Source organism: Aquila chrysaetos, chromosome 4 (assembly GCF_900496995.4).
Source record: "Aquila chrysaetos chrysaetos chromosome 4, bAquChr1.4, whole genome shotgun sequence".
Taxonomy (NCBI): Eukaryota; Metazoa; Chordata; class Aves; order Accipitriformes; family Accipitridae; genus Aquila; species Aquila chrysaetos.
The window spans coordinates 4,674,994-4,690,957 of NC_044007.1; the positions used below are offsets into that span (position 1 = coordinate 4,674,994).

Below are 15,964 nucleotides of genomic sequence, written 5' to 3' on the forward strand. Positions count from 1 at the left end.
AATAATTGTGAATATACCACCACATTTGATTTATAATGAAGGATAAACTGTAACGTAGAGGCCAGGGCTGTTGTGAGCAATACAAAGTAAATGAAAATTATTTTCTTATTCTATAAATAATATACCTGTAGTTAAGAGCTTAGTGATGGTGAATAGGGATGTATTTTTAACTGTTAGGAAATGTGCTTAGAACTGGCTACTCTGTGTTTCGTATTGCGCTGATGAAATTTGTGAGCACTGTAATAATAGTCTAAATGTATATTTTATTTTATAGGCTGGTAACCAGCACATATATCAGCCTGTGGGTAAACCAGGTAAGCAGTAAATTCATATATTGTCATCTTGAATCCTTGATTACAAGTCTTCTAGCAGCAGTAGTGAATAAAGATTTATGCCAGTATTTTCATACAAGGGGTGGATGCGATTCCAGGTAACTACACATAGATGTTTCAGTGCACTATGTGTTTAAATTCCCTGTGCAGTCCCCATAGATGGAGTCAGCAAAGCCCAGAAAGTGTTTCATCAACAGGCAGGAAGTGTCTAGAGGAAGCTGAGTCACTGTGTAGGACTTCACCATGTGTGTGGAGTTCAGACATGTAAACCAAAAGTAGACACCTAAATTTAGGTTTCTCAATCTCAAAGTGAATCACACCCAGGATTTCTGCCGTGAAGAAGTCTGATTTTCCCAGACATACGCAGTATGTGTGGCACTCAGCTGTGGTACGAGGGGGTGAGTACCTCTCAGGTCTGGGGTAGGTGTATTGAGATGAGTAGCAGTTGCCCCACAAAGTGATTTTCGAAGCATCTTACTAAAACAGCCATGTTCTCATAATCACAGGAAAACTTGATGAATTCCACAACCTCTTCTGTCTGCATTTCTTCAGTGGAAATAGAGATTAAAGTGTAGCTGCTACAAACAATGGATTTACTGTTAAGACACATAAGGATGTACATCTCCTCTGCTAGTACAGTAAAGCACATGTAGCCTTTGTAGTGTTGACAGACCAAAATTATGCAGGTACATCTGATAAGCTGGTTCTCTAAAATGCAAATTGTTTTGTTAACCAGATCACGCAGCTCCGCCAAAGAAACCTCCCCGCCCTGGAGCCCCCAGCCATTTGGGCAGCCTTGCAAGCCTGAACAGCCCTGTGGACAGCTACAACGAAGGCGTGAAGGTACGTTGCTCGGTGTCACATGAAATACGCTTCACAAGATTAAACATTACCACTCTCAGATAGTTTGCTGTTCCTGAAGTAGAGACCATGGGAAGTTTAGTCACTTTTGCTTTCCAAGTAAATGTTGTCATGGGGCAAACATGCGCTGGCAGCTCTCCAGGGAAGTGGGGAGTTTGCTGGTAGGCTCATATCCTCCATTACTGTGATTCAGCATGGTCCTCGTGTAGAACCTTTCCCAAGTGAGCTTCTTTCTAGTTTGAAGAGCATATTAGATCTCCCGTATGAACTCAGCCCCCCCTGCTCAGCAGTTCTGTTAAGCAGGAAGGAGCACACCCAGGGCTCCCAGTTAACTCGGGTAGTACCAAAGTCTTCTGTCCTCAGTCACAAAGAAGCGAGACATGTCTGAACTGTGGTGTTCCAAAAAGCTCTTGCTGCAGCACCAAGGCTCCTAAAACCCTACTAGCTCTGGGGAACAAGGGAAGAGAAGAAATGGGCTGTCTGACCTGTAACTGAGACACCTTCTAATGTGTTGTTTCATCCCCAGTAAATAGGCAATAAAGCCAAAACCTAAAGTTTGTTTACAGTTTTCTAGCAGAGAGATGCTGCAGGGTGCTGTGAAACACAGCGTCCTCTCCCCTACTGCAGTTGGTGTCAATGGAACTCCTCTTTAGTATGTCAGTCACTTTTAAAATTGTGCCTCTAGCTGTTGTTCCCTGCCTTTGGGACTCCGTTACCTTTCTAATCTTCAGGAAAGAGAAACCTGAGTGACCTCAGGGCCTCCCAAGGGGATCCAGCAGAGCTATTTCTGATGCTAGCGGTTTCCAGCAGCTAGATAGAATAGTGGTTGGGAATTCTCTGTCAGTAATACTCTTAACAGAAATGCAGCTGATCTATACACGTCGCCGTTTTATTATTTCACAACCTTTGCAGCTAGACCAATACACCTCCACAAAGACTAGTTGGTCTGACGGCAGTATTACTGACCAGAGCATTCAAGCAGGATCACTCTTGCTGCTGCTCCCATTCTGTCAGTTGATGCCATCAGTAGCACCCAGGGAGGTGATGTATTTGTGCTCCAGCTATTTCCCAAGAGGAGAAGGATGGGGTCTGCATTAGAGCACAGGCTTCTGCAAATACCAGGGCCATCCCTGCTGTAATACAACAGCTAATGCTAATAGTACAGCTCCTCATGGAAGGAGAACCTCTAGCTAATGTAAGCCCTGCAAAGCCTGTAGTAAAGAACAGGAATCCATGTTGTGGTAGACACAGCTATTGTGATAAGTGACGCTTATTTTAGGTGGTTTAAGAAAATACAGAAAAAATCCAGTTCATCTGACCATGAAATTCAAAACTTGCCATCAAAGCAATATGTTCAGCACAAATCGATCTCAGCCACTGCCTGCCTGTCTCAGTCTTGTTCTGAGATTATTGGAATATTTAAGAATCAGCGTAAATAGACAGCAGTGGCGAATTTGAGCAGGATTACTTATTAGAAACTGATGCCAGTGCTTTTCAAGCTGCCAAGCCTCAGAAAATTTCAAAAAGCAGTAACAGATGTGTCACTAAACTTGGGTTCTCTAAAATTTCCTTTCTAAATGCTGATACTGGAACATGAAAAATGTTTTCTGAAATACATCCTTTGACAACAAACCAACCTGAGCAGCCAAAGTCATCAGTAATAACAAGTGAACAAGATTCGTGTACTAAATAGCTTCTTCAGTAGAAAAGAAGGGCCGATTTTGTTTTTTCTGTCAAGAGTTTCTTGAAATTGGATTGTTTTATGCCCCTTAAAGAAAACAGCCCGTTATTTTTTGATAGCATATAGCTTTGTTAATGTCTGCAGTCTTAAACTGAAGATGCTTCTAGGGTTCATTTCAGACTCCCTTTTCTGTACACCCATTTCAGTCTCCAGTCTCCCTTTTCTGCAGAATACAAATGAAGAGGATTTGAACTGCTTGCCCTCAGGACCTTTAGGGCATGCACCAGGAAATACATGGGTTTCTGTTACTTGCTGAGGCAAAGTCAGCCAGTCCACACAAAGAAACTCCTGACTTCATAGTCTGCAGAGCAGTAGTGTTGATATTGGGTATAAACAAACAGAAAATTGAGTGTTAAGAAACGCACATGTCCATATTCTTGAAATGTTAGGGCCTGGCTGTAGGAGTTACATGGGTTGGGTATAATCCATGCAGAACGGGTTCTTGGTAGTTCTTAACACCACGACTAACGAGTCATCACGAACAGAAGCTGCGCAGTTAGGTGACCATGTATTTCCCTATCATGACTTTTCTAAAGAAAAAAAAAGTTTCGGAAAAATGAATACAACATTTTCTTAAATCTCTTGATTGTTTGTGTAAAGGGACCAGGGTTGCACAGGATGTGGTGTTTCCCACCGTTGCAGAGGCCCTCTACTCCATTCACCACTTTGCTGCTTGCCAGACTGGCTTGCTCCTGTTAAGCTTTGCATGATCTCTTCCCCATGTGTTTAGTAAAAAGTGAGCATGGGTGCATGGCAAATACTTCCACTTCCTATGCGAGTGCACAGCAGGTCGTCAGCACACGGTGCTTCCGTAACAAATGGACCAAGAGCTAACATGAATGACTGCCGCCGATACTGTTGAGGATGCATTTTTGTTGCAGGCTTTTTAACTGGTCTCTTATTGCTACACATGTTTTGGGTTTGGTTTGGTTTTTTTCCTGCTGAGTTTTATTAATATTGTTTTTCTTTTTTCCCTTCTTTTGGTAAATTTCTTTAACCTTCCCCCACATTCTGCTCAACCATAGCCATGGAGGGTAAGCAGTGCGTGAGCGTGTGTGTACGTGCCCTATTCCAAAATGTCTTTGCATGTGACTTTGCCAGATGACTGTTTAACTTCTCAATTGCTGAAACCAATTAGAATCACAGCCTTTCCCTGGTGATTGAGGCAATTACAATGTTCTTTTTCCTAAGGTTTTTTCTGATCAATACGCTAGAATGAATCTCTGTAATAGTTGTCAGTACCCACTTAGTGAAATGCAACAAAATGGAATCACCATGCACTAAATCCTGCACTCCTTCCTTAGACAAGGTTTCATCAGGGTAGTATCTCAGGTGATAACCTCAGGTGAAACATCTCTGTAGCTAGGACCAGTTGTAAGAACTAGTAGTAACCCAGTGTGGTGGGCTGAAATGCCGTGAGCCATCTCAGATCAGCAGGGTGGATGGCTGCTGCGTGACCAGTAGGAAGTAAGCAATTTTTTAACCTTCTGCTCCCACCGAGTGTTGCTTGGGCATCCCATAGCAGTGAAGAGCTGCGGGGAACTGGGATGCTTGTAGTTTTACAGTTCAGGAGCAGAGATACTGAGGACCTTACATAGGAAATTTTCAAAGTTTGTTTCCCTTCTGACCCAGGATTATTTCAGTCTGTCTTGGTTTTAACTCCAGACATATCTGACTTGGTGGAAGTTTTGCATGAGTAAGGACTACAGGATTTTTAACCCATTGGGTTTTTTCTGATCTATTGGAAACAAACTGTATGAAAACATCTGGTGTTTCCCACCTATACTGGTGACACCATTTTTGCTAATCTGCTGTGAATTTTCACTAACAAAAAAGTAATATGTATTGCAATATTCTCTCTTTACTGTATCAGTATGTTAACTATGTACTCTGACATTGTTTTGGAGCACAAAACAACTTTCTGGAATGAGGGATCTGATAACCTGTTGCCTTAGCAGTAGAACTTGTCCATCAGTAGTGAACCACTTAGATGTTATCAAGCATTCTATACTCCTCGTTCCTCAAATTATTTTCTTCTCGGTTGTGGGAGATATACTGGAAGCTCTTCAGGGAAATCCTGGTAAAAATTGCCCAGTGTCATTTCACAGATCAGGTTCAGTCAGAAGAACTAAAGGAGACTTCCCTCAGATCCGGGAGTGAGCGTGCTCAGCCAGGACAGGGGACCCAGCGGGACGGGGCGGGGGGGCTGTTGCGAATATGAGACCTTCCCAGCGGTCTGCAGAGGTTGGGAAGTTGCTGAGCCCCATCTGCTGGGGACAGGAGGTTAAACAACCCCTCTCTGCTTCCAGATTCAGCCACAGGAAATCAGCCCTCCTCCTACGGCCAACCTGGACCGCTCCAACGACAAAGTCTACGAGAATGTAACTGGGCTGGTGAAAGCGGTCATAGAAATGTCCAGTAAAATACAGCCAGCTCCGCCAGAGGAGTATGTACCCATGGTAAAGGTACGGAGGCAATGCTGAAAATCAGTGTTTTATTTCTCTCCTGAATGAGGTCTTCAAGTGGCGTAGGAGAAACTTGCTGGAAAGCTGGAAGTAGGAAAGCTTTTTGCATTTGCGGGGCGGGTAACTTGTGGTCAGAGGGCTGGAGCTTTGGATACTGTTAACAGGATTGTGGGCAACAGTGCTTTTATTCCCCAGCTTGCCTGTGCTTAGCTAGGGGCAGTGAGCTCTGCACCATCTTCTCGACATTTCACTTTTTTAAGAAAAACTTTATTAACCCTGTGGTATCTTGTTTTGATGGTGAAACACAGAATTGCAGGTGGGACTTTAAAAGTCTCTCAGCCATATTCTAACTCCCTTCTTATCCAGCAGAGGAATTAAGTGTATCTGTTGCTTCCTGCACTCCTACAATTCTCTCATCCATTCATTCCAAGTTTTAAAAGTTTATTTCCTTAAATTCTTTTTCTTAGGAGGTTGGTTTGGCGCTAAGAACCTTACTAGCAACAGTAGATGAGACCCTTCCAGTGCTTCCTGCAAGCACCCACAGAGAGGTACGTAGCGCTCCACTCACCTGATGCTCAGTCATTACATTTCAAGTTAGCCTCAGCCAGAACAGCTATCTGGACGTGTTTGGGCTCTCTCTTCTTTGCACATGCGTACATTTTGGTTCTCTAAGCGGTCTGAACTCTTGGGTTATAATTCTACATGAAATAAATTTTACTAGAATTGCTGTGTGGACATAGGCTTGTACTGACTTCAGTGAGGATGCTCAAACTGGATATAATTGAAGAGCGCACAACACGCACCCCTAGGAAGTCAACATAAAACCTGTTAGCAGGGCTTACGCGAAACCAGTATTCTGATGCAAGGAGACCACCTGGGAGTTAATTCTTAGCGCAAGTGTAATCCTTCATTAAACTACAGCTTGCACACAAAGTCATTAAACAGGTAATTGAGCATAGCTTGGTGGAGCTGGAAGGTTTTGATGAGAAGATATCCTGTACTAACCTAGTTCTGGATGAGAAGTGACCGAGATCTTTCAGTGAAGTTCACGAGTCAGGAGTAAAACCGTTTTCTTCCCAAACCTTGAATGAGTGTGATAATGAGAAAGCCAGAGAATGGTTCTTTAAGTGCCATCTTAGAGAATCATCCTGACTTACCTGTGTGGTTCTGTTAAGTAACCTGTACCTGGCTTCTTGACCTGTTTTATTTTTTCAAGCTACTTCAGTAACAGTAATAGAAAGAGTGGTGATAATAGGGACCTGGAAACCTGTAGCAAGGTGTTAACTGAAAGATGTGGGTTAAAATCCACTGTGAGCAATTTGGGTCTTGGTGCCGTTTAACAGTGGGTGGCTCAGCAGCTGACAAGGCTGCTCTTGATCTCCACACAGCAGAGCAGCAGGTGCCAAAATTCCATCTGCTCCATGTGGTGCCCACAGAAATGGCCCCAGCTTCAATCAGAAATCTCAAGCCGGAGCTACTGAGGGGGGGTGGATAGTGCTGTTGCTCTGTAGTACCGCTGCTTTGAGTGCAATGCTGCTAAGAACTTGCACAGTTGACTGAATCTTCTTGTTCCAGATTGAGATGGCACAGAAGCTGCTGAACTCGGACTTGGCCGAGCTCATTAACAAGATGAAACTGGCACAGCAGTATGTCATGACCAGCCTGCAGCAGGAGTACAAAAAGCAAATGCTGACAGCCGCTCACGCTCTGGCTGTGGATGCCAAAAACTTGCTGGATGTTATTGATCAAGCCAGACTGAAAATGATCAGTCAGTCCAGACCGCACTAAGTACTGAGGGAAGAATTCTGCTTGCGAAAGGATATTAATTCACCTTCCACCAGCAGTGAGGATTAACCCAGTGTAGTCCTGGCTTTCCAGCGCCTCTTCCTTCAGCAGACCTGACTGACCGCTGTTGGTTCTCTCTCATTACAAAAGTTTAACAAAGTTTTTATCATAAAACCAAGCTGGTCTGGGATTCAAAAAGTGGCATTATCACAAGATGAAGTTTGTACAAAAGCCCTCGGGAAATCACAGCTATGGAGCGCAATTCAGTTTTACACCATCGCATGGGACACGCTTAGCCTAGAGCTGCCACAGGGTTACGGTCTCAGAGCCAAAACTGTTCGAGCTGCAGATCGGAGAAAGATATTGTGAAGTGAAGAATTCGGGGAAACCTCAGGGCTGAGAATTCTTGCCCACAGTATATGAACTATCCAGACTGGAATTTTTTTATTAGAACACTTACGTCGCAATATGCTAATCACAATTTACAGAGAAAGAATAAAAAGCTATATTTTCAAGACTTCAGTCATTTCAAGACAAACTAAAGCCCTCTTCATCTTCCTGCCTTTTACTTTTATGTGAATGTGTGAAGCATTTGTTTGGAACTAGCTGTAGAACACAACTGAAAACTCTCGTCTTTTTCACCAGAATAACGTGCCAGTTCTTTTGTAGCAATGTTGTTTTCCTTGGAAGCAAAAATGCTGCTTTGTACCAGAGCAATTCAGAGCTGCATTTAGAGGAGTTCTGTAACCATTCATGTCCCCCATTTTTATATAATTTATAAAGACAGATTAAAGCCATGTTAAATATTTTAAACCCACTGTAGTTAACTAACCCATCCTTTTGTCTATCTTGCCTGGGAGGAGTTACAGTAGAGCAGTGTAATTAGATTTTCCTTGGTTTTCCAGTTATGCCATCTGTTCTGTTAAAATAAAAACCACACTCCCTTTTTGCTGTTGAGGGATATAAATTATTCTCAGGAAGAATATAATGAACTGTACAGTTACTTTGACCTATTAAAAAGGTGTTACCAGTGAAATTTTGGCTATATTATTTTATGTGTGTGTGCATGCTGCAGAAGAAACCATGGTGAGCTTTCTCTGGTATTTTTCCCCACCCCAATCCACAAGCTTTTAAGAATTCACTTTTGCAGGACATAAGGAGCAACAGTAAGCATCCAAGAAGGAAGTCCAAGATTTAAAGTCTTCCAGAAAACAGTTTGTCCTCCAGCTGTGGAACATGGGGAACCAAGTCAGTGTTACCATCTGTGTAAATGACCTGTAATTACTTGGTGTCACTCCTTACACTCCCTTAGACTTTTAAAATCAATTTTCCTAGGGGAAGGTTTCTTTAAAAAGGGGTGAGGGGCATGTAGGAGTTGAGTGGTTTGCAGGAACTAGAGAGTTTGCAGCAGCAGGGGGTTGTATGGACTAAGTTCTTCCATGGGTGCCTGCATATTTCAAAAAACAAATGAGCTCCAGTTTTGTGGGAAGATGGGACAGTGCGGAGTGCATCAATTTTTGGCCTAGATGTGGGACAACCCTCCTGCACAACTTTGGAGTCCTTCTTACACACTTGGAACATTTTGCTAACACATTATTTTCATTTAATACTTCAGAATACACATTAATAGGGACAGCCCTTACCTTGCTCAGTTGCTCTGGAAAAGTCCTGTTCAAAGTTATTTTAGAAATACCTACTTTTAAGTTACTCCTTTCATATGCAAAGTTAGACAATCTTCCACACCTATCCCTTCAAAGCAGTTTTCAGAAACGCTCCTTTTTTTCTGGAAAGGCAAAAAAATTACACACCTTATACAACCTAGGCTTGGTGCCTAGCACTGCAAGACTCAATCTGCTTTTACATTACAGCTGTTCATGAATAAATAGTATCCTACCTTTAGCCTCTAACAAGGGCCTTTACCTGAGAATTGCAGCATTTTCCCCACTTTCTTCTGCTCAACAACTGTCCTCCACTGTGGAACACACACAATCCCTGCTGTACCACAGCCTTCAGCTGCGCCTGGGCTTGTTAAATTGCCCATTACTAGAAACTGCCCGAGATGGAAGCTGCTCTGTGGCCAAAGCATTAACTAGACACGCTGCAGCTTCACCAAGAGGCTGCAGCACCAACCAAGTGGTAGCGCTTTCGGCAAACATGACCACATGCTGTACCTGCCCAGCCATTACCACATCCCATGCTCACTGGGATTACATTTCCACCTTTGTCCATACACTGTAAGTGCAGCTCAGAGCTGTAACTCACTGCACTATGCCTATGTTAAGTATGAAGAACCAACAAGGAAGGCTGGAAAACCGTAGATTAACATGCGATGACAGCAGTTTTGGTACCTACAGGTCATCCTTCACCCACTCCCCTTCACATGCATCCACGTAAGAGACAAGAGTACAATTAAACGTTCTTTATTACAGACAGGTACAAAACTAATTAGTCAAAAAGACCAAAGCCCATGTCATCATCAGATTCCTCCGACTCTTCTTTCTTTTCCTCTTCTTTCTTCTCCTCAGCTAGAAAAGGAGAAAGGAATCAGGATGTTTCCATTTTATCAGCTCATGAGAGTCACATGCCACAAAAGACTTCACATACAATGACTAACATCAAGAAGCAAGACCTGAGCAATCCTAACAAGCTAAGCTAACAACCCAAGGAGACTAGTGTTTCTACTCCTAGGAAACCGGTTTTGTGCCTTCAAAATTCATTCCAATCAAATCTAAAAAGATTTACAAAGCAGGTGCTCTCCTTAGCCATCAGGAGGAGACCCTGATGATATACAGAACCAGCCTTAATTCACAGAATCATTTAGGTTGGAAAAGACCTTCAAGATCGAGTCCAACCATCATCCATGCCCACTAAACCATGTTACGGAGTACCCCGTCTACATGCTTTTTGAATACCTCCAGGGATGGTGACTCAGCCACTTCCCTGGGCAGCCTGTTCCAATGTGTGAGAACCCTCTCAGTAAATAAATTTTTCCTAGTTATCTAGCCTAAATCTCCCTTGCTGCAACTTGAGGCCATTTCCTCTCGTCCTATCTCCAGCCACCTGACAGAAGAGACCAGCACCCACCTCACTACTACCCCTTCAGGTAGTTGTAGAGAGCAATAAGGTCTCCCCTCAGCCTCCTTTTCTCCAGTCTAAACAGCCCCAGCTCCCTCAGCCGCTCCTCATAAGACTTGTGCTCCAGGCCCCTCACCAACTTGGTTGCCCTTCTCTGGACACGCTCCAGCACCTCCATGTCTTTCCTGTAGTGAGGGGCCCAAAACTGAACACAGGACTCGAGGTGCGGCCTCACCAGCGCCGAATACAGGGGAACAATCACCTCCCTGCTCCTGCTGGCCACACTATTTCTGATACAGAAATTCTGAGGTAACACCAATCCTGTAGACTCAATTCCAGTCTTTCTAAAGGGGAGGATCTGTGTTGCTCTAGAACACCCACGTATATACTACAAAGCATAAACCACATTAGAATTGCAAGGGGAAGCGCCAAGCTGACAACAGGTAGCTTTTTAACCCAAGTATTTGTTCCAGCTGAAGATGACAACGTCGGAGACATAAGCCCACTTACCAGGCGCAGCACCACCTGCAGGCGCAGCACCACCAGTAGGAGCGGCTGCAGCTGGAGCACCGCCACCGCCAGCTCCTACATTACAGATCAGGCTTCCGATGTCGATATTAGCTAGAGCCTAGGGAGAACAAGCAGCAGTGAAGTCTCGTTAACGCAGGGTACGCGGGGCAGCTTTGCTTCAGTCCTGCGTACCTGCTAGGTCATGCCATGAGTGCGGTGATGAAACCGCATGATGACAAGCCACCAGCCTGCTTCGCTCCCACCAAGAGCATCAGCGTAACTCGGTGCTTGTTGCGGTCGCTAAGGACAGCGTTTCAAAGCTAAACGCGTAGGGATCTACCGCCCAAGCCGGCACCGCCGGGGAGCCCTCGCACCCGGCAGCCCCAGACGCTTCCCGCCGCCCCCGCCTTCTCCCCTCACTCCCCCCGCGATGCCCCAAGGGCCCCCGCTCCCGCCAGCCCGGCCCGGCGCTCCTCTCTCGCCCACCTTCGCGAAGAGACCCGGCCAGAACGGCTCCACGTTCACTCCGGCGGCCTTGATGAGGGCGTTGATCTTGTCCTCCTGCAACGACAGCGGCGCTCAGCAGCCAGCCCGGCCCCGCTCCCGCCCGCCCCGCGCCGCCGCCGGCCATGCCGCGGCTCGCCGCCATCTTGTGCCGGCGGGGCCGGGGCCCGTACTCACCGTGACGGTGACCTCGTCGTCGTGCAGGATGAGGGCGGAGTAGATGCAGGCGAGCTCGGAGACGGAGGCCATGGCGGGGGGAAGGGGCGCGGTGCCAGTCGCCGGGGTGGGACGGCCTTAGCTTCAGCTGAAGGACACAGCACCTTGGGCCGCCAGGGAGGAAAAGGGGCGCGTGTCTCCGAGGGAGCTTTATAATGGCGCCCCGAGCCAATCGCAGACCCGGCCAACCGAGACGCACCGGAGTCGTCAGCGCCGCTGTCCAACCCGTGACGGGCAGGGCAGCCCCGACCAATGCCGTCGGGGTAGCGCTCCGCCAATGGCAGCGTACCGGGGGATGACGGGAGCGTCGGCGGGGCTCGGACGGGCGTAGCAGCGCCACAGTGGCCGCGGCCCGGCCCGCGCAGCCTCGTACGGCCGCCGGGGGGCGCTGGCGATCCCCGCCCGCCTGTCTTCGCCGCCGCCGCCGCCGCCGCCGCCGCCGCCGCCTCCCCCTGCGGCCCCCGAGGCGGGTCCTGCCTGTGTCCCGACGCTGAGCGGCGCCGCCCGGCTCGCTGGAAAGGCGCTTCCTTTGCCGGGCGGGCAGGCACGCTGCCGGCTTCTCCGGGGTTCTCCGCGTTAAAGATGTTGTCTCCTCGTCGGGGTCTTGTGTGCCCTCTCTTCTTGTCAGAAAAAAAAATAGTTTCACGAGGCGTCGTTATTATACGCAAGAGATGGAGTATGGACTGTGAACTACCAAAAAAAAAAAAAGAAAATATAATACGCAATACTCATCAGAGCTGACACGGCTGACGTAACGATTGACCAAGAGGTTAACGCGGTGGACGGGAGTGGCTGGGACCTGCTTGTTCTGTGTGTCCAGCAGGGTCCCCAGACCTTCGATGGAGATGACACAAACTAATAACATTCACATCAGAACACAGAATTGCCAGTTTTGGGTAATGTTCTCAAAAAGTCAATATGTACCATGTTCTTCATTTAGTCACTGCTGTTGTTTAGGGTGTCGTTGCGTGGCTAAATGTACAATTTTCTGTAATGTTTATATGTAAAAAAATTTAAAACCCAAAGGGTGTAGAATGAGCCCTTTGTGAAAACTTCACACTTCCCGACTTCTGCATAACTTTGTAACCTTATGAGTCTTAACAGATTCCAGCATTTCACTCTGAAAGAATAATCAGATTATGAAAAATAAATGTTCTCTGATTTTTATGTGTTTTTGACAGATGCACATCACTCGAGAGTCACGCAGCGTACAGTTTATGTGCCGTAGCGCTTGCTCAGTCCTGGGACACAGGATGGATTTAGACCTTTGAGAAGGTGCCTGTACGATGGGCTGAATCAATTGTGCTCTAGCTGTTGCTCTTTCAGCAAAGGAAGCCCCCTTCAAACTGTGGCCCAGGTAACGGAAAGCAACGGAGATGTTTCAGCTGAGTCAAATGCAGCTGAATCAGTCAGGACCGTGTATTTTTATTTGAAATGGTGAACTGGCAAGATGGGCATGTCTGTCATTCCTTCAGAAAGATGGGAGATGGGTTTGAAAATATTTTTTTCAAAAGGAGCATGAGAAAATAGTTATTTTGAGCAAGACATGGGTACTTGACTGAATCAAAATATCTCCCCCACCGAAACAGAGCTTTATTTTCTATTTATATGCAATCAACCGACTTCCAGACAAGAGTGAACTTACTTAAAATAAACAGCATTTTTCAGAATGTTGTTGATGTGAGCTGCCCCAGAGCAGGCCCAGTCCACAGCAGAGCGGCAGATCTTGCCATACAGGGGGGGTTCCTGAGGGAGGCAAATGCCAGGGCACCACAGAGACCCACCAGGCGCTGACAGACCTCGCAAGAGACACTGACAAGGCCTGGGTGTTGCCAGAGCAACCGTGGCCACCCCACACACCTATGAAAAGCAGCCTAGGGCACGCGAGTGTGGCAGTTGGTGCAGGAAGGCCGTTATCACCCTACCAGCTCAATACTGGTACAGTTCAATTGGTGGTCATCACCCTCCCAGAAGGAGCTTAGCAATGGTACCCACCCGGCAGAAAGCCACGTCCTCTGCGCTCGCCAGAACAGATGTGGCAACTCAGACAGAGCTCCCAGGAAAACATGCAGCCATCCAGGTCTCAGGCTGCAGGGAGTGCCAGGGCCTTTCACTGGTAATGGACAGCAGTAGCAAGAACAGCTGTGTGAGGTGTGCCCGAGTGGATGATCTGCTCAGCTTGGTGGCAGAGCTACGAGAGGAAGCAGAAAGGTTAAGGAGCATCAGGGAGTCTGAGAGAGACTGGTGGAACCATGCTCTGTCCTCCCTGAGACAGAAACAGGAACAGCCACCAGAAAAAAAACCACAAGATCAAGGGATGCTGTATCCTCCCCCCACCAGGCTGAAGGCAGTAGCTTAAAGGAAAGGAGTGAATGGAGGCAAGTCTACTCTCAGGTTGGCAGGTGAATGCCCTCCTTGCCTTCCTGGGTGCAACAAGTATGAGGCTGTGGATGTGCAATGCCAGTCAATGGATGATGTGGATGATGATCCAGCTGCACCAGACACGGTGCCAAGGTCAGAAAGGCCTACTCCCTGTATCATGACTACCTCCATGAGGAAGAAAAGACAGGTTATAGTTGTAGGTGACTCCCTTCTGAGGGGAACAGAGGGTCTGATATGCCAGACAGACCCTCCTTTTAAGGACCTTTCAAAAATAAGCTTGAGCAAAAGAATTCAAGGATTTGCAAAAAGCCCGAAAGCTTAGAATACTAAAATGACAATTTTCCATTACCAGCAAAGTGTATGCAACAGCATACTACTGTAATGCTCCTTCATAAAAAACTGAGGATTTATTAGACTATTACAAGTAAAAACTGAGGTAGACAAGAGAGACTTGACCTCTTGCATCCATCCTTTCCTCATGATCAGAAACAACTCAAAGTTTCACTAAATGAAGATTTGACATTACTTACTGCGGGAGATGAGAAATGCAGTGTTGCAGCACTTAACTTGTGGATGGTTAACCCTTTTAGTGAGGTCACCAGCTCTGAATTTAAGCATTTACTTAAACTTCCTATACAAGGCACAGGGCAAATGTCTACATTTTTAGTACCTAACTCAAAGTAGCAAATAAATGCATCCTTCCATTAGGATATAATACCCTGGAACCTCTGTCATTGTTAGGTGCTTGAGGATGGGATTTCACAAATGACTTGCATGAACCTGCCTCGTCTGTCCCTCACTCCAGTGTTGCCATGGCCTCCCGTGCAACAGCACTCAGAGCTGCGCCGATAGGTCCATGAGATGATCTGACTGAAAACTAGCAACATGGAAAGAAAAGATTCCTTTTCAATCAAATGAACTTGCCAGTGGTGGTGGCCTGGGAAATGAGCAACAGACGTGTGCAAACAAACAACAGAATTATGGGTTTAGTAAAGACCAGTCATAATTTGCTTATGAAGGAAGTGCATATATAGTATATAACTATGTTCCAAATATCAGGAAGCAGAAACTGGAGTTTGTTCAAGGGCATCAGGATCTCAGAGTAACTCCTACTACAGCACCTCTGGAAATGTACAGCTTGTCAACAGGCTAAAAAACCTGCAGGAGACCCAAGCTATTCAAATAAGAAAGATTCCCTCCGAAGTGGATCCCACACCAGATTACATTTATATATGTGAGAAAGGAACTGAAGATTAGACCACCCCATGTAAGGAGCTGCTTGGATAGCTATTACTTTGGGTCTAAAGGTACTGCCAGCTAAGAAACCCAATAATGTTAGATTCAGCATCTGAAACATCTGCTCCACTGAAAACATCCTGCTTTAAACAGAAAGTAACGTATTTTGCAGGATTTAAATAGTAGCTATATATCAGTGATCTCTTTAGACAGTAGAAGAAATCTAGCTTCACTGAACGTGCAGGTTCTCTGTATTCCAGAGATTCTTGTTGCAATGATCAGCATGTTTAGAGCTGTTGTACTGAAATTGAATACATTTGGGGACACTGTGCAAGCATTTCTATTGCTTGTGGATACGAAGAAAGGTGAATGATGGGGGCCAGCTTTTTCTATTCTGCTTTAGTGGTGAAAGTAGGAATGGAAATTTGTGTGGGCCCTAACAGAGAGAGGAGGAACACTGCTAATGGTTCTGACATAATAGTCCTTAAGCTAAAAATGATTAAAAATGCTGAAGCATTGTTTAAAAATAAAATATGAAAACCTAGAATTTAAATGTGACATTCACAAAAGCTTAGGCTTTGATTGGTAAAGTTAATTAAATGAGATTTGCCTACATCCTTGCTTCATGGCTGTCTTGCTACATCTATTGAGTAACACTGATAAGGTTGCTTTGTAGAGGCTTAGAATAAAGTTATGATGAAAACAAATCACTACGTAGTAAGTAAGCTAAAAACCAGTTTTTCTGCTTCCCAAAGCTTTTTGAAGCCTAGCTATCCAGTCAGGATTGCTGGTTAATAAATCTTAATTCCAAGGCAGGCCCAGGGGTAAGGTCTAAAAATTTGCAGCAGAACAGTCTC

The 15,964-nt window shown here is 45.7% G+C and overlaps 2 protein-coding genes across 17 annotated transcripts in view; one reads left to right on the forward strand and one right to left on the reverse strand.

Moving 5' to 3' along the window:
* Nucleotides 1-8,220, forward strand: part of PTK2 (protein tyrosine kinase 2) — a 226,579-nt gene extending 218,359 nt beyond the window's left edge. For 10 of the 16 annotated variants that reach the window (XM_030011674.2, XM_030011675.2, XM_030011676.2 and 7 more), the window contains 6 exons: nt 275-314; nt 1,069-1,175; nt 3,960-3,968; nt 5,244-5,399; nt 5,867-5,947; nt 6,975-8,220. In XM_030011674.2, coding sequence (XP_029867534.1) covers nt 275-314; nt 1,069-1,175; nt 3,960-3,968; nt 5,244-5,399; nt 5,867-5,947; nt 6,975-7,187 — 606 coding nt within the window. In that variant the 3' untranslated portion in view covers nt 7,188-8,220. Of the gene's footprint in view, nt 1-274; nt 315-1,068; nt 1,176-3,959; nt 3,969-5,243; nt 5,400-5,866; nt 5,948-6,974 lie in introns of those variants that run through there. The other 6 variants (XM_030011664.2, XM_030011666.2, XM_041123055.1 and 3 more) reach the window with 2 other exon arrangements.
* Nucleotides 8,221-9,588: 1,368 nt separating this feature from the next.
* RPLP1 (ribosomal protein lateral stalk subunit P1) lies at nt 9,589-11,704 on the reverse strand. Its single transcript, XM_030011687.1, has 4 exons — nt 11,451-11,704; nt 11,256-11,330; nt 10,770-10,887; nt 9,589-9,709 (listed from the first exon to the last, which is right to left on the reverse strand). The coding sequence occupies exons 1-4, from the start codon at nt 11,520-11,522 to the stop codon at nt 9,630-9,632; spliced, it is 345 nt and encodes a 114-aa protein (XP_029867547.1). The 5' UTR covers nt 11,523-11,704; the 3' UTR covers nt 9,589-9,629.
* Between the last annotated feature and the right edge of the window lie 4,260 nt (nt 11,705-15,964).

Excerpts from the sequence above, each read along its gene's own strand:
- RPLP1 (XM_030011687.1), bottom strand. The coding sequence starts at position 11,522 with ATGGCCTCCGTCTCCGAGCTCGCCTGCATCTACTCCGCCCTCATCCTG. Across the intron at positions 10,888-11,255 it reads GGCCGGGTCTCTTCGCGAAG|GCTCTAGCTAATATCGACAT; the intron begins GTGGGCGAGAGA and ends TGTTCTCCCTAG. Across the intron at positions 9,710-10,769 it reads TGCAGGTGGTGCTGCGCCTG|CTGAGGAGAAGAAAGAAGAG; the intron begins GTAAGTGGGCTT and ends CTCCTTTTCTAG.